The sequence below is a fragment of the Pseudophryne corroboree genome, chromosome 9 (genome assembly GCF_028390025.1).
Source record: "Pseudophryne corroboree isolate aPseCor3 chromosome 9, aPseCor3.hap2, whole genome shotgun sequence".
NCBI lineage: Eukaryota > Metazoa > Chordata > Amphibia > Anura > Myobatrachidae > Pseudophryne > Pseudophryne corroboree.
The window spans coordinates 159,491,099-159,517,061 of record NC_086452.1 but is presented as its reverse complement, the minus strand read 5'-3'; the positions used below and the strand labels follow the sequence as shown (position 1 = coordinate 159,517,061).

At 47.1% G+C, this 25,963-nt stretch overlaps 1 protein-coding gene across 9 annotated transcripts in view; it reads left to right on the top strand.

The window, feature by feature from the left end:
• The window catches only part of BRDT (bromodomain testis associated), a 351,401-nt gene that overhangs the window by 285,566 nt on the left and 39,872 nt on the right, over positions 1-25,963 (top strand). For 8 of the 9 annotated variants that reach the window (XM_063939905.1, XM_063939900.1, XM_063939907.1 and 5 more), the window contains 2 exons: positions 12,273-12,319; positions 20,252-20,281. In XM_063939905.1, the coding sequence (XP_063795975.1) occupies positions 12,273-12,319; positions 20,252-20,281 (77 nt within the window). The remainder of the gene's footprint in view (positions 1-12,272; positions 12,320-20,251; positions 20,282-25,963) is intronic. The other variant, XM_063939904.1, reaches the window with a different exon arrangement.

The window sequence follows — 25,963 nt, the reverse complement described above, 5'->3', positions numbered from 1 at the left end:
TCTCCATCCAGGGGCATGGGGCCTCCACCAGGAGGTATTCGCAGAGGTAACAAGCCGATGGGGTGTACCTTAGATAGACTTGATGGCCTCTCGCCTCAACAAGAAGCTTCAGAGGTACTGTTCCAGGTCGCAAGACCCGCAAGCAGTGGCGGTGGACACCCTGGTAACTCTGTGGGTGTTCCAGTCAGTGTATGTGTTCCCTCCTCTTCCACTCATCCCAAGGATTCTCAGACTACTAAAAAGAACAAGAGTTCCAGTGATCCTCATTGCTCCGGACTGGACAAGAAGAGCTTGGTATGCGGATATTCTGGCATTGCTGCTGGAGGATCCGATGCCTCTTCCTCTTTGCGAGGACCTTCTACTACAGGGGCCGTTCACCTATCAAGGCTCACCGTGGCTACATTTGACGTCATGGAGGTTGAATGCCAAATCTTAGCTTGGAAGAGCATTCCGAAACAGGTCATTCCTACTCTGATCCAAGCTAGGAAGGGAGTAACGTCTAAGCATTACCATGGGATTTGGAGAAAGTATGTGTCTTGGTGTGAATCCAAGAAGTTTCCTATGGTGGAGTTTGAACTGGGACTTTTTCTCCTCTTTCTGCAAGCTGGTGTGGATGTGGGTCTAAGCTTGGGCTCCATCAAGGTCCAGATTTCGGCCTTGTCCATTTTCTTCCAGAAACAATTGGCTGCTCTCCCTGAGGTTTAGATATTCTTGAAAGGAGTTCTGCACATCCAACCACCCTTTGTGCCTCCTACGGTACCTTGGGATCTAAATGTGGTGCTGCAGTTCCAGCAATCAGATTGGTTCGAACCTTTACAGGAGGTGGATGTAAAGTTTCTTACTTGGAAGGCAGTCACACTGTTGGCATTGACATCTGCAAGACGTGTGTCTGAATTGGGGGCATTGTCACACAAGAGCCCCTACTTGATTTTCCATGAAGATAGAGCTGAACTTAAAATGCGTCAGCAATTTCTTCCTAAGGTTGTGTCGGCTTTTCATATCAACCAACCTATTGTGGTGCCAGTAGCTACTGACACATCGATTACCTCAAAGTCCCTGGATGTTGTGCAGGCTTTGAAAATATATGTGAAGAGGACTGCTCGTCACAGGAAGTCGGACGCCTTATTTGTCCTTCATGATCCCAACAAGATTGGGTGTCCTGCTTTTAAGCAGACAATTTCTCGCTGGATTAGGCTTACTATCCAGCATGCTTATTCAACAGCAGGTTTGGCTTGTCCAAAATCTGTTCAGGCCCACTCTACACGTAAAGTGGGTTCTTCCTTGGCGGCTGCCCGGGGTGTCTCTACTCTTCAGCTTTGCCGAGCGGCTACTTGGTCAGGGTCGAACACGTTTGCTAAGTTTTACAAGTTCGATACTTTGGCCTCTGAGGACCTAAAGTTTGGTCAATCTGTTCTGCAGGACCCTCAGCACTCTTCCTCCCGTATTGGTAGCTTTGATACATCCCTATGGTACTAAATTGGACCCCAGCATCCTCTAGGACGTAAGTGAAAACAGGATTTTAATTACCTACCAGTAAATCCTTTTCTCGTAGTCCGTAGAGGATGCTGGGCGCCCGCCCAGTGCTTCGTTTTCCTGCATGGTTCAGCCATTGCTGAATCATTCCAAGTTGGTTAGCTTGGCTTTCCTTTTTTTGTTGTGTGTGAGCTGATGTGAATCTCACCACTATGTGTATTTCCTTCTCTCGAAGTATGTCCGTCTCCTCGGGCACAGTTTCTAGACTGAGTCTGGTAGGAGGGGCATACAGGGAGGAGCCAGCCCACACTATTAAACTCTTAAAGTGCCAGTGGCTCCCAAAGGACCCGTCTATATCCCATGGTACTAAATTGGACCCCAGCATCCTCTACAGACTTCGAGAAAAGGATTTACCGATAGGTAATTAAAATCCTGTTTTTATTTCACTTAGATATTATACAATTTCTGACACACATTACAGTATAACTCATTTTGCATTCTCCTTGTCAGTCTATGCACTTACTGTTTTCCACACCATTTACTAGCTTGCATGTCCTCTCTAAATTCTGTATATGAAAAGTACAAATGGATAATGAAAAGCTGATTGCAGTTTCCCTGTCCCATTCTTCCTTTCCTAATTTATTTCAGACCTCATGCTAATAATTTGCGCTGTCTGCTTTTGCTTTTTTTCTTTATCACGACTGCTGTCAGCGCCTCCGCTTGCTGGAGCAAAATGCGTTCCAGTGTTATTTAAAATGTCACAAAAAATGTAGAACTGTTTTGGGTAAAATTAAATAATTTATGTGTTTTCTGCTCTGCAGATGCTTGTCCTGGAATGCAATTAATTTTGATACACTGATGTATGGCACAGTCATTAAGCAAGCCAAGACTATATTTCTGCCTAATAAATGGCAAATGCTAAGTTTATTTGTTCATGGAAAATGTAACATTTGCTTATGTGTCACTGTCATTAATACTGCAGAGACGAATGTAAGAGTTTTTATAATTTGTACTTGTATATTATTTACATCTGCATCTAATGTGACACTGTACCCTTTACTATAAAGTATATCAAACTATTTCCATGGCTGTATAACAGTATCAAGATGCAAATATCCTTTATACCCTTATTTTACACATTTCTTTATAGGGCAGTATTTAATTGATGTCGGATCCTTTCCGACGGAAAGGATCCGACAGTTCAGTATTCAATTTGAGGCCAAATCCGACAGATTTTGGCCGTTTTCAACAATGTCAATCCGACCTTTTTTAAAGTCGTATTGACATTGTCGAAAACGGGAATAAACCTGTCTGATTTGGCCGCAAATCTGTCAAAACAGGTGGATCCGCGGCTAATCCGCCGATATCCGTGTTTTCTGACAAGTCGGAAAAACGGCAGGACCATTGAATAGGTCGGATCATGATTCAACCTAAAAAAGTCGGAAACTGACGTCTTTCAGTCTAGACGGCAGTTCCGACTTCAATAGAATATTGCTCATAATGTCCAGATTTTAATTTGAAGTCAAACAACCACTGTGAGTGCGATTCTTGTGTCCAGGTGTGATTTACCTTTATAAACATCCGGAAAGCGTTCTGTGATGGAATACATAGCAGAGTAATGTGACACAATCAACAACATTACTCTCCAAATCTAAGTGATGACATAACTACTGTGCTAATTATCTATATATTAATAGCAGAAGGACAACTTTTATGAGTGACCTATTTCTATGATGCCATTGTTTGAGCAGGGTACATCATATACCAAAGTGAAGGTCATGGTCTGCAGATTTGCAGAAAAATATTGGCGTTGTAATTGGTTGCTTAGTTTCCGAGTTATGTGGCAAAATGTTCACCTGCTATTTACAATGCATCACTATTGTGCTCTGGAAACTGTAACAGTTGGTGAACTCTCCCTGTGCACCTCCTTGGAACATGTGATCTGCTTGGTGGTCTGGAAACTGTGACAGTTATTTTGCAACCACCCACTAAGCAGGGATTTTTCCAAACTCGACTCCTAAGGCAGATGTGTAGCGAGGGTACACGAGCTCTGGGCACCTAAAAAGTTAGAGGGCGCGCTGCTGCCTGCCACCCCCTTCCCACAGCCCACTGTACTGGCAGCCACAGAGCAGGAGGAAGAGAAGTTGAGGGGGCGAACTCTGACTTGTACTCGGAGACTAGGTAGGGAACAGGGCAGGCCTGAGGCGAGAGCCGGCACATGCCGGAGCTCTGCCCGCCCTCTTTATATCTCACTCTCTGCTAGTAGCTTTGCAGGGTTACTTCTGTCCTGCAGCACCACTCTCTGCCCATGCTGCCACAGCATCTCTCTATCTCCTGGAAGCTGCAGCATATGTCTCTACTTAAGATGCTGCTGCAGATCTCTCTGCCCTATCTGCTGCGCCACCTCTTTCTGCCCCAACTTCTGCAGAACCTCTCTCTGCCCCAGCTGCTGTTGCACCTATGTCCCAGTTTCTGCAGCACTTCTCTCTACATTGATGTTGCAGCACATCTCTCTGCCCCAGCTGCTGCAGCACATCTCTCTACATTGATGCTCTAGCACCTCTTTCTGCACCTCAGGCTGCTGCAGCACAGCTCTCTCTGCCCCCCAGGCAATTCTGGGACATTATTTTCATTGAAGCATAGTGGGATTATCAAGTCTGGGATGGCAGTTCTAGGGTGTTATTTTCATTGAGGCATTGGGATATTATATATGAGGGGTCAGTTTTGGGGCATTCTTTACATTCAGAGATTGGAGGGTTATCAGGTCTGTGGGAGATCACATTTGGGACTTTATTGAGGTATTGGCTGGTTATGAGGGCAGGTCAGTCGGGGCACATAGTGTTTTTTATTTTATTTTAATTAAACATGTAAATAGTTAAAATAGGATTTTGATAACCTACCGGTAAATCCTTTTCTCCTATTCCGTAGAGGATGGTGGGGACTACATCAAGACCATGGGGTATAGACGGGATCTGCAGGAGACATGGGAACTCTAAAGACTTTTCATTGGGTGTGAACTGGCTCCTCCCTCTATGCCCCTCCTCCAGACCTCAGTTGTAGGAACTGTGCCCAGGGAGACTGACATTTTGAGGAAAGGATTTACTTAACTAGTGGTGAGATATCTACAACTCAAACCCTCAACCATGCCGCACACATGGCATTCAACATAACACACGCCAACAGGTATGAACTAATTGCAGCAACATGCTGAAACCAAGATAACACAACGTGTGTAACTGTAATAACTAAACTGCAGGTAAAGTACGCACTGGGACGGACGCCCAACATCCTCTACGGAGTAGGAGAAAAGGATTTACCGGTAGGTTATCAAAATCCTATTTTCTCATACATCCTAGAGGATGCTCGGGACGACATCAAGACCATGGGGTCTTTACCAAAGCTCCAGTACGGTCAAGGTGTAGAATTTTGCAAGTGTGTTTGACCCTGACCAAGTAGCTGCTCGGCAAAGTTGTAATGCCGAGACCCCCCGGGCAGCCGCCCAGGAGGAGCCCACCTTCCTAGTAGAATGGGCCTTCACCGACATCGGTAACGGCAATCCAGCCGTAGAATGAGCTTGCTGAATCGTACCTCTGATCAAGCGCGCAATAGTCTGCTTGGAAGCAGGACACCCAATCTTGTTGGGAGCATACAGGACAAACAAAACCTATGTTTTCTGTATTCGAGCTGTTCTAGCGACATAAATCTTCAAAGCTCTAACGACATCTAGAGACTTTCACTCAGCGAATGTGTCAGTAGCAACTGGCACCACAATAGGTTGGTTTATGTGGAAAGAGGAAACCACCTTTGGAAGAAAATGTTGACGAGTTCTCAACTCTGCCCTATCTTCATGGAAGATCAGGTAAGGGCTCTTGTGGGACAAGGCCCCCAATTCAGACACCCGCCTTGCGGATGCCAACGCCAAAAGCATCACCACTTTCCAAGTGAGAAACTTCAACTCTCTTTCTTGTAGAGGCTCAAGCCAACCCGATTGAAGGAACTGCAACACCACATTAAGGTCCCATGGTGCCACTGGAGGCACAAATGGAGGCTGGATGTGCAGAACCCCTTACACGAACGTCTGAACTTCTGGAAAGGAGGCCAATTGTTTTTGAAAGAAAACTTATAAGGCCGAAATCTGGACCTTGATTGACCCCAATCTAAGGCCCGCATCCACACCAGCCTGCAGAAAATGGAGAAAACGTCCTAACTCAAACTCTTCCATAGGAGCCTTCTTGGATTCACACCAAGACACACATTTTCTCCAAATACAGTGGTAATGTTTAGACGTTACTCCTTTCCTGGCTTGAATAAGAGTGGGGATGACTTCCTTGGGAATACCCTTTCGGGCTAGGATCCGACTCTCAACAGCCATGCCGTCAAACATAGCCGCGGTAAGTCTTGATACACACACGGCCCCTGCTGTAGTAGGTCCTCTCGAGGAGGAAGAGGCCGAGGATCTTCTATAAGCAACTCCTGAAGATCTGGGTACCAAGCCCTCCTTGGCCAGTCTGGGGCAATGAAGATTGCTCAAACTCTTGTTCTTATTGTTATTATTTTGAGAACTTTTGGAATCAGTGGAAGTGGAGGGAAACCATATACCGACGAAACACCCACTGGGTCACCAGTGTATCCACTGCCATTGCTTGAGGGTCTCTCGACCTGGAACAATATCTCTGAAGCTTCTTGTTTAGACGAGATGCCATCATGTCTACTTGAGGAACTCCCCAAAGACTCGTCACCTCTGCGAAGACTTCTTGGTGGAGGCCCCACTCTCCTGGATGGAGATCATGTCTGCTGAGGAAGTCTTCTTCCCAGTTGTCCACTCCCGGAATGAAAATTGCTGACAGAGCTCTAACATGTCCTTCTGCCCAGAGGAGAATCCTTGTCACCTCTGCCATTGCCGCTCTGCTTTTCGTTCCGCCTTGCCTGTTTATGTACGCGACTGCTGTAACATTGTCCGACTGGATCTGCACGGGATCTTGAAGAAGATGTACCGCTTGTAGAAGACCGTTGTAAATGGCTCTCAATTCCAGCACGTTTATGTGAAGGCAGGCGTCCTGACTTGACCATTTTCCTTGGAAGCTTTCCCCCTGTATGACAGCTCTCCAGCCTCGGAGACTTGCATCTGTGGTTATTAGGACCCAGTCGTGAATCCCAAACCTGCGTCCCTCTAGTAGGTGAGAACTGTGTAGCCACCACAGGAGCGAAATCCTGGCTGTGGGGGACAGGATTATGTTCCGGTGTAGGTCGCATCCGGACCACTTGTTCAACAGGTCCCACTGGAATACTCTGGCATGAAATCAGCCAAACTGTATGGCCTCGTAGGCCGCTACCATTTTCCCCAACAACCGAATGCATTAATGCAGGCGTGTCCAAACTGCGGCCCTCCAGCTGTTGAGTAACTACACATCCCAGCATGCCCTGACACAGCTTTAGCATTCTCTGACAGCAAAACTGTGTCAGGGCATGCTGGGATATGTAGTTTCACAACAGCTGGAGGACCGCAGTTTGGACATGCCTGCATTAATGGATCAACATGCTTGTTGGTTTCAATATTTGTTTGACCATTTTCTGGATTTCCAGAGCCTTTTTCCACTGGAAGAAATACTCTCCGTACTTCTGTGTCCAGAATCATCCCTAAAAAGGACAATCTTGTCTGTTCCAACTGCGACTTTAAAAAATTCATGATCCAACCGTGTTGTTGGAGTATTGACAGGGAGAGTGCGATGTTTTGCACCAACTGTTCCCTGGATCTCACTTTTATCAGGAGATCGTCCAGATAATGAATTATATTGACTCCTTTTTAATGAAGGCGCACCATCATCTCCGCCATCACCTTGGTGAATACCCTCGGTGCCGTGGAGAGTCCGAACGGCAACATCTGAAACTGGTAATGGCAATCCTGTACTGCGAATCTCAGATAAGCTTGGTGAGGAAGATAAATGGGAACATGCAACTTTTAGGTCTACTGACACCATGAAGTCCCCCTCTTCCATACTGGAAATCACTACCCTCAGGGATTCCATCTTGAACTTGAACCTTTTCAGGTAGAGATTCAGATTTTCAGGTTTAAAATCGGTCTGACCGAGCCGTCCGGCTTCGGAACTACGAAGAGGCTTGAATAAAAAAAACCTTCTCCTTTCTGTGCCAAGGGTACCAGGACAATGACCTGATCCTGACATAATTTTTGAATTGCCATTGTTACTGCCTCTCTTCCTGGAAGAGAAGCTGGCAAGGTCGATTTGAAAAATCGGCATTGGAGACGTCTTGAAACTCCAGTTTGTACCCATGGGACAATATTTGTAAGACCCATTGGTCCAGGCCAGATTGAATCCAGATTTGGCTGAAAAGTTTCAGACGTGCTCCCACCCGAGCGGACTCCCTCAAGGGAGCCCCAGCGTTATGCTGCAGTTTTGGCAGAAGCAGGGGTGGACTTCTGCTCCTGCGATCCGGGAGACGCTGCGGATTTCTTTCCTTTTCCCCTTCCCCTACCTGCAAAAAAAGGGGAGACCTTTGGCCTTTTTGTATTTGTTGGGTCGAAAGGAATGTATGTGAGAGTGATGTCTTTTTCGCCGGTGTAGGAGCATAAGGCAAGAATGTCGACTTACCTGCAGTAGCCGCCGAGGCTAACGCATCCAGCCCATCACCAAACAAGGCCTCACCTTTATACGGGAGAGCCTCCATATTTTATTTTGGAATCTACATCAGCATTCCACTGGCGAATCCACAACGCCCTCCGAGCCGATACTGCCATGGTAGCGGTTCTTGATCCCAAGAAACTAATATATTTGATGGATTCTAGTACGTACGCAGCAGCGTAGATATGACCTAACGTTAGGAGTATCTCGTCTCCATCTATTGTGTCAATGTCTAATGACAAGTATTCTGACCACTTTTAAATAGCACTACTCACCCACTCACAGACAATGGTAGGCCTGAGTAGTGTCCATTGGCCACATCAATAAATCACCTCACTCACTTGCGGTCTGTCGGTTCCTTAAGTGAAGCCATTCCAGGTGCAGGGAGAAGCACCTTTTCTATTTTCTATTTTATGACAGGGCCCTGTCTAAAATGCGGGGTGACTCCCACCTTTTTTGGAAAAAGGTAAGCTGCCTGAATTCCTTTTGGGAATCTGAAATTTCTTTTCAGGTTAAATCAGACCTGAGGTGGAGGGAAAATTACATTACTTCTTTACTAAAGTAAACCCTCTCCTTGTGGTAAAAGAGGGGGCTTCATAACTTCAAACACCTCCTTTATAGCTAAAACATGTTTTGAATGCTTTTTTGCTAATTTAGGACCTATTCACCTGGAATCACTAGTGTCGACACAGGAATCAGAGTCCGTGTCGGTATCAGTTTGTACTACTTGTGCAAATTTGTATGTGACCCGGAAAGGTCCCTGTGGATGAAAGGCAGAACTATTAAAAATCACATCTTCAACAGATTTTTTTCATTTTCTGTATGAGATTCAGTCCAACCTCTTACTGATATGATTCACACTATCATGTAACCTTTTACCCAGTCAGGCTCTTGGTGTCATATTACACCTCTGTGTCCCTAATATGTCTCCACAGAGTTCCCTGCCACAGACATGTCACACACATGCAGAACCACACCACAGACACCCCGGGACTTATAGGGGGACAGACCCACAGTAAAATCTGTCAGAGGGACACAGATGGGATTTGCCCGTTCACAACCCAGCGCCAGTTACACAATGTCTGTGAACACAAAATGCCCACTGACATTCAGCGCTTTTATAATGTTAATCACACAATTATATAGCACCGAATTCACTGTGGCCCCCCTGTTTTGCACCCTGATACTTGTTCAGTAGTGGAGGAGGACCAGCCTTGTCTCTGCAGCCTGAGGAGAGAGAGAGAAAATAGCGCTGAGCAGTGTGCTGGCTGACTGAGGAGGAAGCTCCACTCTTCAATGGTGTGTTTCTCCTCAGCTTTTATAAGGGATTTTTTATACTGGTGGGGGTAGGACTGTGCCTCAGCAACTTATGCCCCTTATTTATGCCAGTTTCCATAGGTTTCATGCTGCCCTGGGCGCCACTCCCCCCCGTGCCCTGCACCCTGCAGTGCCTGTGTATGTGTGGGCAACATGGCGTGCTGCGCTCCCGCCAGCCGCGCGGTACCTTTAGCCGTCACTTTCTTGATTGAAGATCTGTCTTCTAACACTCACCTGTCTTCTGACTTCTGGCTCTGTGAAGGGGGGTGACGGCATGCTGTGGGAGTGAGCATCTAGGCACGGCTAGCGTTCAGTTCCCTTCAGGAGCTAATGGTGTCCTGTTAGCCAGAAGCATAGCCATGAAACTCTTTAGGAAGTTGGTTCCTACTTCTGCCCCCTCAGTCCCACGAAGCAGGGAGTCTGATGCCAACAGATCTCCCTGAAAATAAAAAACCTAACATAAGTCTTTTCAGAGAAACTCAGTAGAGCTCCTCAGAGTGCATTCAGTCTACCTGGGCACATTTCTAAAACTGAGGTCCGGAGGAGGGGCATAGAGGGAGGAGCCAGTTCACACCCAATGAAAAGTCTTTAGAGTGCCCATGTCTCCTGCGGATCCCGTCTATACCCCATGGTCTTGATGTCGTCCCCAGCATCCTCTAGGACGTATGAGAAATACAGCTACGTCCATAGAGGCTCTACCAGTGTGTAATGTGTGTAAGGGACTCAACCATAGTGTAACGTGTATAAGGGGCTCTACGGGGTGTCATAACGTGTATAAGGAGTATTACTGTGTGGTGTAATGTGACTAACAGACACTACTGTGCGGTGTAATGTGAATTGGTAAGATTCTGTGTTCACTCACCTTCCCAATGAAGCCATTATTTATTTATTGGCAGTTATTTCTATAGCGCGCACACATTCCGCGGTGCTTTACAGAGAATATTTTGCCATTCACACCAGTCCCTGCCCCATGGGAGCTTGCAATCTAGATTCCTTAACACACACAGAACAGGGTTAATTTTTGGTAGAGCCAGTTAACCTCCCAGTATATTTTTGTATTGTGGGAGGAAACCGGAGTACCCAGAGGAAACCCATGCAAGCACGGGGGAGAATATACAATCTCCACACAGTTAGGGCCATGGTGAGAATTGTACCCATGACCTCAGTGCTGTGAGGCAGTAATGCTAACCTTTACTCCGTCTGTACTGCCATACCTCTATATTGTTGTTGAAAGCCTTTGGCACGTACTGACCCTATTTTAAACATGGGGGGGCATCCAAAGGAAACTTTTGCCCTGAGCTCAACAAGGTCTAGAACTGGTCCTGTCACCAATTTAGATTTTTAAGGCTAGGCCCCCAATTCAGTAGAGGGGAGGGAGGCGCCAAAACATACCCTTGCTCCGGGCACCATGGCACCTAGCTACACCTCTGCCTATGGTGAGGGTGAGGGGGCGGGGGGGGGGGTTATGGGGGCAAAGCAGAGTACTGTCTACTTTTTTACCAACATTTGTGCATTCTGTGTACATGAACACATATGTTAATACGCCAGGGCGATTGCACTTTGCTCGGCGATGCATTTATCAACAGGTTCTAAGAATTTATATAACAAAAATTGTAATGCAGTTTATAGGATGGAAATATATTTAGAAGCTGCCATTACTTAGAGACAGCTCATCAAACTTTTGACAGGTGAAGTATGGAGCCTTTATTTCTGGCGGAGAGAGGGATACATATCTGGAGTGCAAATATTTTTATTTTTGCTGGGAAAATAAAATACATGCTGAGCCCATAGTGATCAGAAGGCTGTTAGCATCAATCCATGGGGGATAATAGTAAACGGACACTCCTGGCGCGCTAATGTGTAAATTCAAGCAGCATACAAAGCTAAATAAATCCCCTCACTGTAATGGGGGATATAGTCAAGGTCACAAAAGATGGGTATATGGCTTATTTTAGTGCCAAAAGCAGCCATATACGTATCAATCTCTTTTTTTTTTTTTTTTGCATTAACTATTGCACTGCTAAACTAGCATTACATTTGAAGGGGGAATTACATTCTTGGTAAGCAGCTGTCACATTGACCATGTTTGTGGCTACGGGATGCGGAATGTTGGCTATCCTGGCGGCACTTTGTGAACATTGCAGAAAATGAAATTACACACGCAAACTGTGTTTAATGTGTTCTCAAAGATTACTAATGCACTCTAATATAATAGCCTGCGAGATGTAGGTATCGAAGTGTTTTGAACAAGTCTACCCAATGTTTTAAAGCAGCAATCATTTAAAAGACAAAACTAGGTTACTGTAGTGTTGCCTTTTCAAACGATCGCCACTTTAAAATGTCCGTCAGACTCGTTCAAATCATGCCAATTCCTGCATTTCAGATTATTATATTTCCCCCTAAACGTCCAAAAAAATAATTTAGGCTAACGGGATTGACCACAAACCTTCTGTCAAGTCTATACTTCTGTGTTGTCTGTGTGTTCAGATGCATTTAACACTCTATAAAAGTCAATAATGTTCTATTGGGATTCTAATTTAAGTACATGGCACAAAATGTATGCTTATGTGGATTTGACCTATTTAATATTGTGGGAGTGTTCCGTCATTAAATGGCATCTCTGATACAGTCAATTAATGACCAGACAAGATCCCTGTTTTTGTAGTCATGGCATACTGGGAGGAAACCACAGATCAATACATACATGGAATATCCTCATGGTACAGCGTAATGTTTCGGTAATGAATTTTATTGATGTACATATTATGAAGATGGCGAAATGTACTGAAAATCCAGATATCTTTTTCTAGCACACAAGTAATACATTTCCTCTTCTATTTGCAGAAGCACCGTGCCCTAACAAGAACGTTCCTCTTGTAATGCAAAATCAGGTAATTCTAACCTCCAGTTGCCTGCAAACATGTTCTTTGACTAGGAGACCTTTTCATAATGTGTCCTGTGCTTGCATCAAGTGTTCTTGGTAAATATAAACAAACTTATATTCATTTACTGTATATTCTATAAAAAAATATTAGTACTGCATGTGCAATCCAGTAAAGGCACCAGTGGCGTATCTGTAATAGGGGTGTAGTACGGCTGACCGCCGGTCAGCTTACCGACGCCGGGATCCCGGCGGGGAGGGGCGAGTGCAGCAAGCCCCTTGCGGGCTTGGTGGCGACCTGCGGTCGCCACGGGTTCTAGTCCCACTCTATGGGTGTCGTGGACAACCACTAGTGGAAATAGTCCTTGTTGGTCGGCATGCCGACCATCGGGACAGTGACCCGTCGGGCTGGTGGAGGAGGTCATGTGACTGTCGGTCAGCTGACCGGCAGTCACATGAATACCACCCCTGTAATTGGGTATAGGGAGCACATGGGCTCCTGGTTCTAAAGGGCACATACCAAATACCGCTATCTTTTATATATATTTTTTCAGGTGGGAGGGGGGCTTTCAGACTTCTGCACAATGGGCACTTATTTCTTAAACCTCCCCTGAAAAACACAGACATGAATATTTGTCGCCTACAGAGAAGTGCACATTAAACAGACATCTGAACAGACAACCTATTATTCCACCTACAGAATGCTAAATTTACTGTGTTAAAGCTGTTCCTTCTGTACTCTACTTTAGATTACAGCCACTGTGTTTGAAGATGACGGGCTGTTCCTGGCTATAAGTCTGTCGTGGAAACGTGCTAAATTCAATAATTATGGGGGTGGTCTGGAGGGTGACAGGTGGAAACAGCCTTTAATGTCACATAGTGGCCATGATGCATCTCACACACAGATGTTCTTTTCATACACAGTAAAAAATGACAAACATAAAAAATCTGCAAATGATCGCGTTACAAAAAATACATATATTTAGCAGTGGTTCCCAACTCTGTCCTCAAGGACCCCTAACGGTCCAAGTTTTAAGTATATCCATGGTAGCCACAGGTTAATTAGTACCTCAGTCACCTTGATTTAACGATCTGCACTGAGCCATGGATTGCTTTAAAACCTAGACTTTTAGGGGTCCTTGAGGACAGACAGTTTGGGAACCATGATTTAGAGGTACACCATCTCTTGTTGCAATACATGGAAAGAAAAACTTGCATAGACAAGACTGTATAAATGATAAAGGAGACTGCAATAATTGGAATCTCACATGATTATTTGATATTATAATTGTTTTTAGAATTATTAAACAATATTTCTCTTACGTCCTAGAGGATGCTGGGGACTCAGTAAGGACCATGGGGTATAGACGGGCTCCGCAGGAGACATGGGCACTCTAAAGACTTTAGAATGGGCGTGCACTGGCTCCTCCCTCTATGCCCCTCCTCCAGACCTCAGTTAGATCCTGTGCCCAGAGGAGACTGGCTGCACTGCAGGGGAGCTCTCCTGAGTTACTCTGAAAAAGACTTTTTGTTAGGTTTTTTATTTTCAGGGAGCACTGCTGGCTACAGGCTCCCTGCATCGTGGGACTGAGGGGAGAGAAGCAGACCTACTTTATTGATAGGCTCTGCTTCTTAGGCTACTGGACACCATTAGCTCCAGAGGGTCGGAACGCAGGTCTCACCCTCGCCGTTCGTCCCGGAGCCACGCCGCCATCCTCCTCACAGAGCCGGAAGATAGAAGCCAGGTGAGTATTAAGAAGAAAGAAGACTTCAAAGGCGGCAGAAGACTTCAGATCTTCACTTAGGTAACGCTGCGCGCCATTGCTACCACACATACACACACAGCAGCACTGTAAGGGTGCAGGGCGCAGGGGGGGCGCCCTGGGCAGCAATTTTAACCTCAAGGGACACTGGCATATGGATTAGATACTGCGGAGGCGGTATATAAAAAAAAAACCCCGCCAGTAATAAATATTTTGAGCGGGACTGAAGCCCGCCGCTGAGGGGGCGGAGCTTGATCCTCCAGCACTAACCAGCGCCATTTTCTCCACAGCACACTGCAGAGAAACTGGCTCCCTGGACTCTCCCCTGCTGAACACGGTTACAGAGGGCAAAAAAGAGGGGGGGGGGCACATTTAATTGGCGCAGTGAGTGTAATTATATATTTATATAAAAGCACTGTACTAACTGGGATTTTATTCCAGTGTCCGGTGGCGCTGGGTGTGTGCTGGCATACTCTCTCTCTGTCTCTCCAAAGGGCCTTATTGGAGGACTGTCTCCATATAGATATATCCCTGAGTGTGTGGGGGTGTCGGTACGTGTGTGTCGGCATGTCTGAAGCGGAAGGCTCATCTTAGGAGGAGGTGGAGCAGATGATTGTGGTGTCTCCGTCGGCAACGCCGACACCTGATTGGCTGGATATGTGGAATGGTCTAAATGCAAATGTGTCTTTTTTACATAAGAGATTGGACAAAGCAGAGTCCAGGGATAAAACAGGGAGTCAATCCATGGCTTTGGCTGTGTCACAGGGCCCTTCAGGGTCTCAGAAACGTCCACTGTCCCAAGTAACAGACACTGATACCGACACGGATTCTGGCTCCAGTGTCGACTACGATGATGCGAGGTTACACCCAAGGGTGGCCAGAAGTATTCATTATATGATTATTGCAATAAAAGATGTTTTGCATATCACAGATGACCCCTCTGTCCCTGACACGAGGGTATGCATGTTTAAGGAAAAGAAACCTGAGGTAACCTTTCCCCCATCTCATGAGCTGAACGCGTTATTTGAAAAAGCTTGGGAACTCCAGACAAGAAACTGCAGATTCCCAAGAGAATTCTTATGGCGTATCCTTTCCCTGCACAGGACAGGTTGCGGTGGGAATCTTCACCCAAGGTGGACAAGGCTTTAACGCGCTTGTCCAGAAAGGTGGCGCTACCGTCTCCAGACACGGCAACCCTCAAGGATCCTGCTGATCGCAGACAGGAAACTACCTTAAAATCAATTTATGCACATATGGGAGCCTTGCTCAGACCGGCAATAGCGTCTGCTTGGGTGTGTAGCGCTGTAGCAGTTTGGGCAGATACCTTGTCAGGTGACATTGATACCCTAGATAGGGATACCATTTTATTGACCTTAGGTCACATTAAAGACGCAGTCTTATATATGAGAGACGCTCAGAGAGACATTGGGCTGCTAGGTTCGAGAGCCAACGCCATGGCGATTTCTGCTAGGCGGGCTCTGTGGACCCGCCAATGGATGGGTGATGCCGACTCAAAGAGGCATATGGAAGTTTTGCCTTACAAGGGTGAGGTTTTATTTGGGGAAGGTCTCGCGGAACTGGTTTCCACAGCTACCGCGGGTAAATCTACTTTTTTACCTTATGTTCCCCCACAGCAAAAGTAAACACCACAATATCAGATGCAGTCCTTTCGGTCACATAAGTCCAGAAGAGGTCGGGGCTCTTCCTTCCTCGCCAGAGGTAAGGGTAGAGGGAAAAGAATGCCTGCTACGGCTAGTTCCCAGGAGCAGAAGTCCTCCCCGGCTTCTACTAAATCCACCGCATGACGCTGGGGCTCCACTGAGGGAGTCTGCGCCGGTGAGGGCACGTCTTCGACTGATCCTTGGGCGATGGAAATTTTATCCCAAGGATACAAGCTGGAATTCAAAGAGGTGCCTCCGCGCCGATTTTTCAAATCGGCTTTACCAGCTTCTCCCCCAGAGAGGGAGATAGTTTTAGCTGCAATTCAAAAGCTGTATCAACAGCAAGTAATTGTCAAGGTTCCCCTAGTTCAACAGGGGAAGGGGTACTATTCAACCCTGTTTGTAGTTCCGAAACCGGATGGCTCAGTCAGGCCCATTCTAAATCTAAAATCCCTAAACCTGTACTTGAAAAAGTTCAAATTCAAGATGGAATCACTACGGGCGGTTATCTCCAGCCTGGAAGGGGGGGATTTTATGATGTCACTAGACATAAAGGATGCATATCTTCATGTCCCCATATATCCCCCTCATCAGGCGTACCTAAGATTCGCTGTACAGGACTGTCATTACCAGTTTCAGACGTTGCCGTTTGGGCTTTCCACGGCCCGAGGATTTTCACCAAGGTAATGGCGGAAATGATGGTGCTCCTGCGCAGGCAGGGAGTCACAATTATCCCGTACTTGGACGATCTCCTGATAAAAGCGAGATCGAGAGATCAGTTGCTGAAAAGCGTGTCGCTCTCCCTGAGAGTGCTACAGCAACATGGCTGGATTCTAACTCTACCAAAGTCACAGTTGGTTCCAACGACTCGGCTATCTTTCTTAGGCATGATTCTGGACACGGAACAAAAGAGGGTTTTTCTCCCGATGGAAAAAGCCCAGGAACTCTAGAACATGCTCAGAGACCTGTTAAAACCGAAAAGAGTGTCAGTCCATCAATGCACTCGAGTACTGGGAAAAATGGTGGCGACCTACGAGGCCATCCCCTTCGGCAGGTTTCATGCGAGGACATTTCAGTGGGACCTTCTGGACAAGTGGTCCGGGTCCCATCTTCAAATTCATCAGAAAATAAGCTTGTCCCCCAGGGCCAGGTTGTCTCCTGTGGTGGCTGCAGAGTGCTCACCTTCTAGAGGGTCGCAGGTTCGGCATTCAAGACTGGGTTCTGGTGACCACGGACGCGAGCCTCCAAGGATGGGGAGCAGTCACACAAGGAAGAAATTTTCAGGGAACATGGTCAAGCCAGGAGGCTTGTCTACACATCAACATACTGGAATTAAGGGCCATATACAACGGCCTACGACAAGCGGAGAATCTTCTTCGCTACCTACCGGTTCTGATTCAATCAGACAACGTCACAGCCATGGCTCATGTAAACCTCCAAGGCGGGACAAGGAGCAAAGTGGCAATGGCGGAAGCCACAATGATTCTGCGCTGGGCGGGAAATCACGTAAGCGCTCTGTCAGCAGTCTTCATTCCGGGAGTGGACAACTGGGAAGCAGACTTCCTCAGCAGACACGATCTCCATCCAGGAGAGTGGGGACTTCATCAAGAAGTTTTTGCAGAGATAACAAATCTTTGGGGACTTCCTCAAATAGACATGATGGCGTCACGCCTCAACAAGAAGCTTTGGAGGTATTGTGCCAGGTCAAGGGACCCTCAGGCAGTAGCAGTAGACGCCCTGGTGACACCATGGGTGTTTCAGTCGGTCTATGTATTCCCTCCTCTTCCTCTCATCTCCAAAATATTGAGAAACATAAGAGGAAAAAGAGTGCAGACAATACTCATTGTTCCAGATTGGCCGCGAAGGGCCTGGTATTCAGATCTTCAGGAGATGCTCACAGAAGATCCATGGCCTCTTCCTCTCAGGGAGGACCTGTTGCAGCAGGGACCCTGCGAGTTCCAAGACTTACCACGTTTGCGTTTGACGGCGTGGTGGTTGAACACCGAATCCTAGCTGGGAAAGGTATTCCGGAGGAAGTCATCCCTACTCTGATAAGGGCTAGGAAGGACGTGACGGCGAAACATTATCACCGTATCTGGAGAAAGTATGTTTCTTGGTGTGAAGCCAAGAATGCTCCTACGGAAGATTTCCACCTGGGCCGTTTTCTCCACTTTCTACAGACAGGAGTGGATATGGGCCTGAAGTTAGGCTCCATTAAGGTACAGATTTCGTCCCTATCTATATTCTTTCAGAAGGAATTGGCTTCTCTCCCAGAAGTCCAGACTTTTGTAAAGGGAGTGCTGCACATCCAGCCTCCTTTTGTGCCCCCAGTGGCACCATGGGACCTTAACGTGGTGTTACAGTTCCTTAAGTCACACTGGTTTGAACCTCTTCAAACAGTTGAGTTGAAATTTCTCACTTGGAAAGTGGTCATGTTGTTAGCCTTGGCATCTGCGAGGCGGGTGTCCGAATTGGCGGCTTTGTCTCACAAAAGCCCCTATCTGATTTTCCATGTGGATAGAGCAGAGTTGAGGACTCGTCCTCAATTTCTGCCTAAGTGGTTTCATCGTTTCATATAAACCAACCTATTGTTGTGCCTGTGGCTACGGGGGACTTGGAGGATTCCAAGTCTCTTGATGTAGTCAGGGCCTTAAAAGTTTATGTAGCCAGGACGGCTCGGGTTAGGAAAACAGAGGCACTGTTTGTCCTGTATGCAGCCAACAAGGTTGGCGCCCCTGCTTCTAAGCAGACTATTGCCCGCTGGATCTGTAACACGATTCAGCAGGCTCATTCTACGGCTGGATTGCCGGTACCAAATTCGGTAAAGGCCCATTCCACTAGGAAGGTGGGCTCTTCTTGGGCGGCTGCCCGAGGTGTCTCGGCATTACAACTTTGCCGAGCAGCTTCATGGTCGGGTTCACTTTTGCTAAATTTTACAAGTTTGATACCTTGGCTGAGGAGGACCTCATGTTTGCTCAATGGGTGCTGCAGAGTCATCCGCACTCTCCCGCCCGGTCTGGAACTTTGGTATAATCCCCATGGTCTTTACGGAGTCCCCAGCATCCTCTAGGACGTAAGAGAAAATAAGATTTTAAACCTACCGGTAAATCTTTTTCTCCTAGTCCGTAGAGGATGCTGGGCGCCCGTCCCAGTGCGGAATAAATTCTGCAAGACTTGTATATAGTTTTTGCTTACATAAGGGTTATGTTACAGTTTTGATCAGTGTCGGGCTGATGCTGTTTTGTTTCATACTGTTAACTGGTTCGTATATTCCATGTTATACGGTGTGGATGGTGTGGGCTGGTATGAATCTTGCCCTTAGATTAACAAAAATCCTTTCCTTGTACTGTCCGTCTCCTCTGGGCACAGTTTCTCTAACTGAGGTCTGGAGGAGGGGCATAGAGGGAGGAGCCAGTGCACACCCATTCTAAAGTCTTTAGAGTGCCCATGTCTCCTGCGGAGCCCGTCTATACCCCATGGTCCTTACGGAGTCCCCAGCATCCTCTACGGACTAGGAGAAAAAGATTTACCGGTAGGTTTAAAATCTTATTTTCATCCAATGTAAAAATAAAATGTTGCCAAGTTAAATGGAGGAACAGAAATAAACATGTACGCTTAATTATCTGCAACATTTAAAGTTAATGGTGAATATAACAGGAACACATAGTCCCGTAATATAGAAAAATAGGTGGTATTTTGAAATTTCGCTCAGAGAAAAGGCAAGTCTAGTTGTTCGTCCACATACGGAAAGTAAATCCGGTCACACTCATGAAATAACTTTTTGGTCGTCTATACTGCATATGTTCTTCGGTTTGGACTTTTAAAGTGAATGATCTGCCATGCTTGTACGATATCAACAGGAATAAGTCCAGTTATGTGTAAAGTGAAAAACCACTTTAAGGAGAGATTGGATTCACACACTGACGTGTTTTGTCCTTGAGCTAAAGACTTCAGCTGAAGGACAAAATGCGTCAGTGGAACTTGTCCCCTTCAGTTGTACTGTCTGTAACTGTAGATATAACTGAAATGCTTACAACTCTGTTTGACCCAGATTTGCATACATTCCATTGTATGGGGGGCAGTACGGATGGTGTAACGGTTAGCATTACTACCTCCAGCACTGCGGTCATGGGTTCGATTCCCACCATGGCCCTAACTGTGCGAAGTTTGTATATTCTCCCCGTACTTGCGTGGGTTTCCTCCAGGTACTCCAGTTTCCTCCCACAATCCAAAAATATACTGGTAAGTTAATTGTCTTCCAACAAAATTAACCCTAGTGTGAATGTGTGTACATGTGATAGGGAATATAGATTGTAAGCTCCACTGGGGCAGGGACTGATGTGAATCAGCAAATAACTGGTAATAAATAATAAATAAAATTGTGGCGCATGCACTGCACCAAAATATGCAAGATCCATTCCAGAAGCGGGCGCACCTTCAATCTGCATCGACCCCAGTTACTTTACTTGCTGTTTTACAGTTGTGGAGATCCACAATAACTTTAATTTAATTTTACAGAACAAGATGGTTAAAGCCACTATTTCAAATGTAAGAATGATGAAAGCTGGTGTATTACTGGGCTAACATACTGTATAGTCTTTCAATGCTTGCTCCCCACGCTACTTCACTGTTAAAGGGGAGGTTTTTCTTATACAAAACAGACAAGAACTTGATGCACTGTGAATTGCTAGATGTGTAGAAGGAGGCACTGCCAGTAATGACATGGCAGCACATTTCTCTGACGTCCTAAGTGGATGCTGGGACTCCGTAAGGACCATGGGGATTAGCGGCTCCGCAGGAGACTGGGCACAACTAAAGAAAGCTTTAGGACTACCTGGTGTGCACTGGCTCCTCCCACTAAGACCCTCCTCCAGACCTCAGTTAGATTCTTGTGCCCGGCTGAGCTGGATGCACACTAGGGGCTCTCCTGAGCTCCTAGAAAGAAAGTATATTTTAGGTTTTTTATTTTACAGTGAGATCTGCTGGCAACAGACTCACTGCAGCGAGGGACTAAGGGGAGAAGAAGCGAACCTACCTAACAGGTGGTAGTTTGGGCTTCTTAGGCTACTGGACACCATTAGCTCCAGAGGGATCGACCGCAGGACCCGACCTTGGTGTTGGTTCCCGGAGCCGCGCCGCCGTCCCCCTTACAGAGCCAGAAGCATGAAGAGTCCGGAAAATCGGCGGCAGAAGACTTCGGTCTTCACCAAGGTAGCGCACAGCACTGCAGCTGTGCGCCATTGCTCCTCATGTACACCTCACACTCCGGTCACTGATGGGTGCAGGGCGCTGGGAGGGGCGCCCTGAGGGCAATATATGACACCTTGGCTGGCAAATCTACATCATATATAGTCCTAGAGGCTATATAGATGTAAAATGACCCCTGCCAGTATTCCAGAAAAAGCGGGAGAAAGTCTGCCGAAAAAGGGGCGGGGCTTCTCCCTCAGCACACTGGCGCCATTTTTTCTTCACAGTGCAGCTGGAAGACAGCTCCCCATGCTCTCCCCTGTAGTTTTCAGGCTCAAAGGGTTAAAAAGAGAGGGGGGGCACTAAATTTAGGCGCAATATGTGTATACAAGCAGCTATTGGGGGAAAAATCACTCAGTTATAGTGTTAATCCATGCATTATATAGCGCTCTGGTGTGTGCTGGCATACTCTCTCTCTGTCTCCCCAAAGGACTTTGTGGGGTCCTGTCCTCAGTCAGAGCATTCCCTGTGTGTGTGCGGTGTGTCGGTACGGCTGTGTCGACATGTTGGATGAGGAAGGTTACGTGGAGGCGGAGCAGAGGCCGATAAATGGGATGTCGCCCCCTGTGGGGCCGACACCGGAGTGGATGGATAGGTGGAAGGTATTAACCGACAGTGTCAACTCCTTACATAAAAGGCTGGATGACGTAACAGCTGTGGGACAGCCGGCTTCTCAGCCCGCGCCTGCCCAGGCGTCTCAAAGGCCATCAGGGGCTCAAAAAAACGCCGGTTACCTCAGATGGCAGACACAGATGTCGACACGGAGTCTGACTCCAGTGTCGACGAGGTTGAGACATATACACAATCCACTAGGAACATCCGTTACATGATCTCGGCAATGAAAAATGTGTTACGCATTTTCTGACATGAACCCAAGTACCACATAAAAGAGGTTTTATTTTTGGGGAGAAAAAGCAGCCAGTGTTTTGTTCCCCCATCACATGAATGAATGAAGTGTGTAAAGAAGCGTGGGTTCCCCCGATAAGAAACTGGTAATTTCTAAAAAGTTACTGATGGCGTACCCTTTCCCGCCAGAGGATAGGTCACGTTGGGAGATATCCCTTAGGGTGGATAAGGCGCTCACACGTTTGTCAAAAAAGGTGGCACTGCCGTCTTAGGATACGGCCACCTTGATGGAACCTGCTGATAAAAAGCAGGAGGCGATCCTGAAGTCTGTATATACACACTCAGGTTATATACTGAGACCTGCAATTGCCTCAGCATAAATAGTGCTGCTGCAGCGTGGTCTGATACCCTGTCAGATAATATTAATACTCTAAGACAGGGATAATATTTTGCTAACATAGAGCATATTAAAGACGTCGTCTTATATATAAAGGATGCACAGAGGGATATTTGCCGGCTGGCATCTAGAATTAATGCAATGTCCATTCTGCCAGGAGGGTATTAGAAACCCGGCAGTGGGCAGGTGATGCTGCCTGTAAAAGGCACATGGAGATTCTGCCTTATAAGGGTGAGGAATTGTTTGGGGATGGTCTCTGGGACCTCGTATCCACAGCAACAGCTGGGAAGAAATTTTTTTACCTCATGTTTCCTCACAGCCTAAGAAAGCACCGTATTTTCAGATACAGTCCTTTCGGCTTCAGAAAAGCAAGCGGGTCAAAGGCGCTTCCTTTCTGCACGGAGACAAGGGAAGAAGGAAAAAGCTGCACCAGCAGCCAGTTCCCAGGATCAAAAATCTTCCCCCGCTTCCTCTGAGTCCACCGCATGACGCTGGGGCTTCACAGGTGCGGTAGGGGCGCGTCTCGGGAACTTCAGGGACCAGTGGGCATGCCCACAGGTGTATCCCTAGGTTCTGCAAATAGTATCACAGGGATACAGGCTGGAGTTCGAGGCGACTCCCCCTCGCCGTTACCTCACATCAGCCTTGCCTGCTGCCCTCGGAGAAAGGTAGTACTGGCGGCAATTCACAAGCTGTACTTCCAGCGGGTGAAATCAAGGTACCCCTCCTTCAACAAGGCCGGGGTTACTATTCCAAAATGTTGTGGTACCGAAACCAGACGGTTCGGTGAGACCCATTCTAAAATTGAAAGCCTTGAACACTTATATACGAAGGTTCAAGTTTAAAATGGAATCGCTCAGGGCGATTATTGCAAGCCTGGAGAATTTCCTGGTATCACTGGACATCAAGGATGATTACCTGCATGTCCCTATTTACCCTCTTCACCAGGAGTACCTCAATATTGTGGTACAGGATTGTCATTACCAATTCCAGACGTTGCCGTTGGTCTGTCCCCGGCACCGAGGTATTTACCAAGGTAATGGCCGAAATAATTATCCCGTACCTGGACGATCTCCTTATAATGGCGTGGTCCAGGGAGCAGTTGTTCGTCGGAGTAGCACTATCTCGGGAAGTTCTACAACAGCACGGCTGGATTCTGAATATTCCAAAGTCGCAGCTGGTTCCTACGACGCGTCTACTGTTCCTGGGTATGGTTCTGGACACAGAACAGGATAAAAAGGGTTTCTCCCGGAGGAGAAGTCCAAGGAGTTGTTGTCTCTAGACAGAGACCTCCTAATACGTATACAGGTGTCGGTGCATCAATGCACGCGAGCCCTGGGAAAGATGGTAGCTTCTTACGAAGAAATTCCATTCGCCAGGTCCCATGCAAGGATTTTCCAGTGGGATCTGTTGGACAAGTGGTCCGGGTCGCATCTTCAGATGCATCGGCGGATAACCCTGTCTCCAAGGGTCAGGGTGTCGCTGTTGTGGTGGCTGCAGAGTGCTCATCTTCTAGGGGGCCGCAGATTCGGCATACAGGACTGGGTCCTGGTGACCATGGATGCCAGCCTTCAAGGCTGGGGGGCAGTCACACAGGGAAGGAACTTCCAAGGCTATGGAAAAGTCAAGAGACTTCCCTACACATAAATATTCTGGAACTGAGGGCCATTTACAATGCCCTAAGTCAGGCTAGACCCCTGCTTCAACACCGGCCGGTGCTGATCCAGTCAGACAACATCACGGCGGTCGCTCATGTAAACCGACAGGGCGGCACAAGTAGCAGGATGGCGATGGCAGAAGCCACAAGGATTCTCCGATGGGCGGAAAATCATGTGTTAGCACTGTCAGCAGTGTTCATTCCCGGAGTGGACAACTGAGAAGCAGACTTTCTCAGAAGACACGACCTCCACCCGGGAGAGTGGGGACTTCATCCAGAAGTCTTCCAAATGATTGTACACCGTTGGGAAAGGCCACAGGTGGACATGATGGCGTCCCGCCTCAACTAAAAGTTACAAAGATATTGCGCCAGGTCAAGGACCCTCAGGCGATAGCTGTGGACGCTCTGGTAACACCGTGGGTGTACCAGTCGGTGTATGTGTTCCCTTCTCTGCCTCTCTTACCCAGGGTAATGAGAATAATAAGAAGGAGAGGAGTAAGAACTATACTCATTGTTCTGGGTTGGCCAAGAAGAGCTTGGTAACCAGAACTCCAAGAAATGATCTCAGAGGACCCATGGCCTCTGCCGCTCAGACAGGACCTGCTGCAGCAGGGGGCCTGTCTGTTCCAAGACGTACCGCGGCTGCGTTGACGGCATGGCGGTTGAACGCCGGATCCTGAAGGAAAAGGGAATTCCGGAGGAAGTTATCCCTACGATATTTAAAGCTAGGAAAGAAGTGAACGCAAACCATTATCACCGCATATGGCGGAAATATGTTGCGTACTGTGAGGCCAGGAAGGCCCCAAAGGAGAAATTTCAGCTAGGTCGATTTCTGCACTTCCTACAGTCAGAGGTGACTATGGGCCTAAAATTGGGTTCCATTAAGGTCCAGATTTCGGCTCTATCGATTTTCTTCCAAAATTGAACTGGCTTCACTGCCTGAAGTTTCAGACTTTTGTTATGGGAGTGCTGCATAGTCAGCCCCCGTTTGTGCCTCCAGTGGCACCGTGGGATCTCAACGTGGTGTTGGATTTCCTGAAGTCGCATTGGGTTGAGCCACTTAAATCCGTGGAGCTGTAATACCTCACGTGGAAAGTGGTCATTCTGTGGGCCTTGGCGTCGGCCAGGCGTGTATCAGAATTGGCGGCTTTGTCATACAAAATCCTTCTCTGTATTGTATATGGATAAGGCGGAATTGAGGACTCGTTCCCAATTCCTTCCTAAGGTGGTATCAGTTTTTCATGTGAACCAACCTATTGTGGTGCCTGCGGCTACTTGGGACTTGGAGGATTCCAAGTTACTGGCTGTAGTCAGGGCCCTGAAAAGTATATGTTTCCAGGACAGCTCTAGTCAGGAAAACTGACTCGCTATTTCTCCTGTATGCACCCAACAAGCTGGGTGCTCCTGCTTCTAAGCAGACGATTGCTCGCTGGATCTGTACCACGATTCAACTTGCACATTCTGCGGATGGACTGCCGCACCCTAAATCTGTAAAAGCCCATTCCACGAGGAAAGTGGGCTCTTCTTGGGCGGCTGCCCGAGGGGTCTCGGCTTTACAACTTTGCCGAGCTGTTACTTGGTCGGGTTAAAACATTTTTGTAAGAGTCTACAAGTTTGATACCCTGGCTGAGGAGGACATAGAGTTTGCTCATTCGGTGCTGCAGAGTCATCCGCACTCTCCCGCCCGTTTGGGAGCTTTGGTATAATCCCCATGGTCCTTACGGAGTCCCAGCATCCACTTAGGACGTCAGAGAAAATAAGATTTTACTCACCGGTAAATCTATTTCTCGTAGTCCGTAGTGGATGCTGGGCGCCCATCCCAAGTGCGGATTGTCTGCAATACTTGTTTATAGTTATTGCCTAACTAAAGGGTCATTGTTGAGCCATCTGTTGAGAGGCTCAGTTATATTTCATACTGTTAACTGGGTATAGTATCACGAGTTATACGGTGTGATTGGTGTGGCTGGTATGAGTCTTACCCGGGATTCAAAATCCTTCCTTATTGTGTCAGCTCTTCCGGGCACAGTATCCTAACTGAGGTCTGGAGGAGGGTCTTAGTGGGAGGAGCCAGTGCACACCAGGT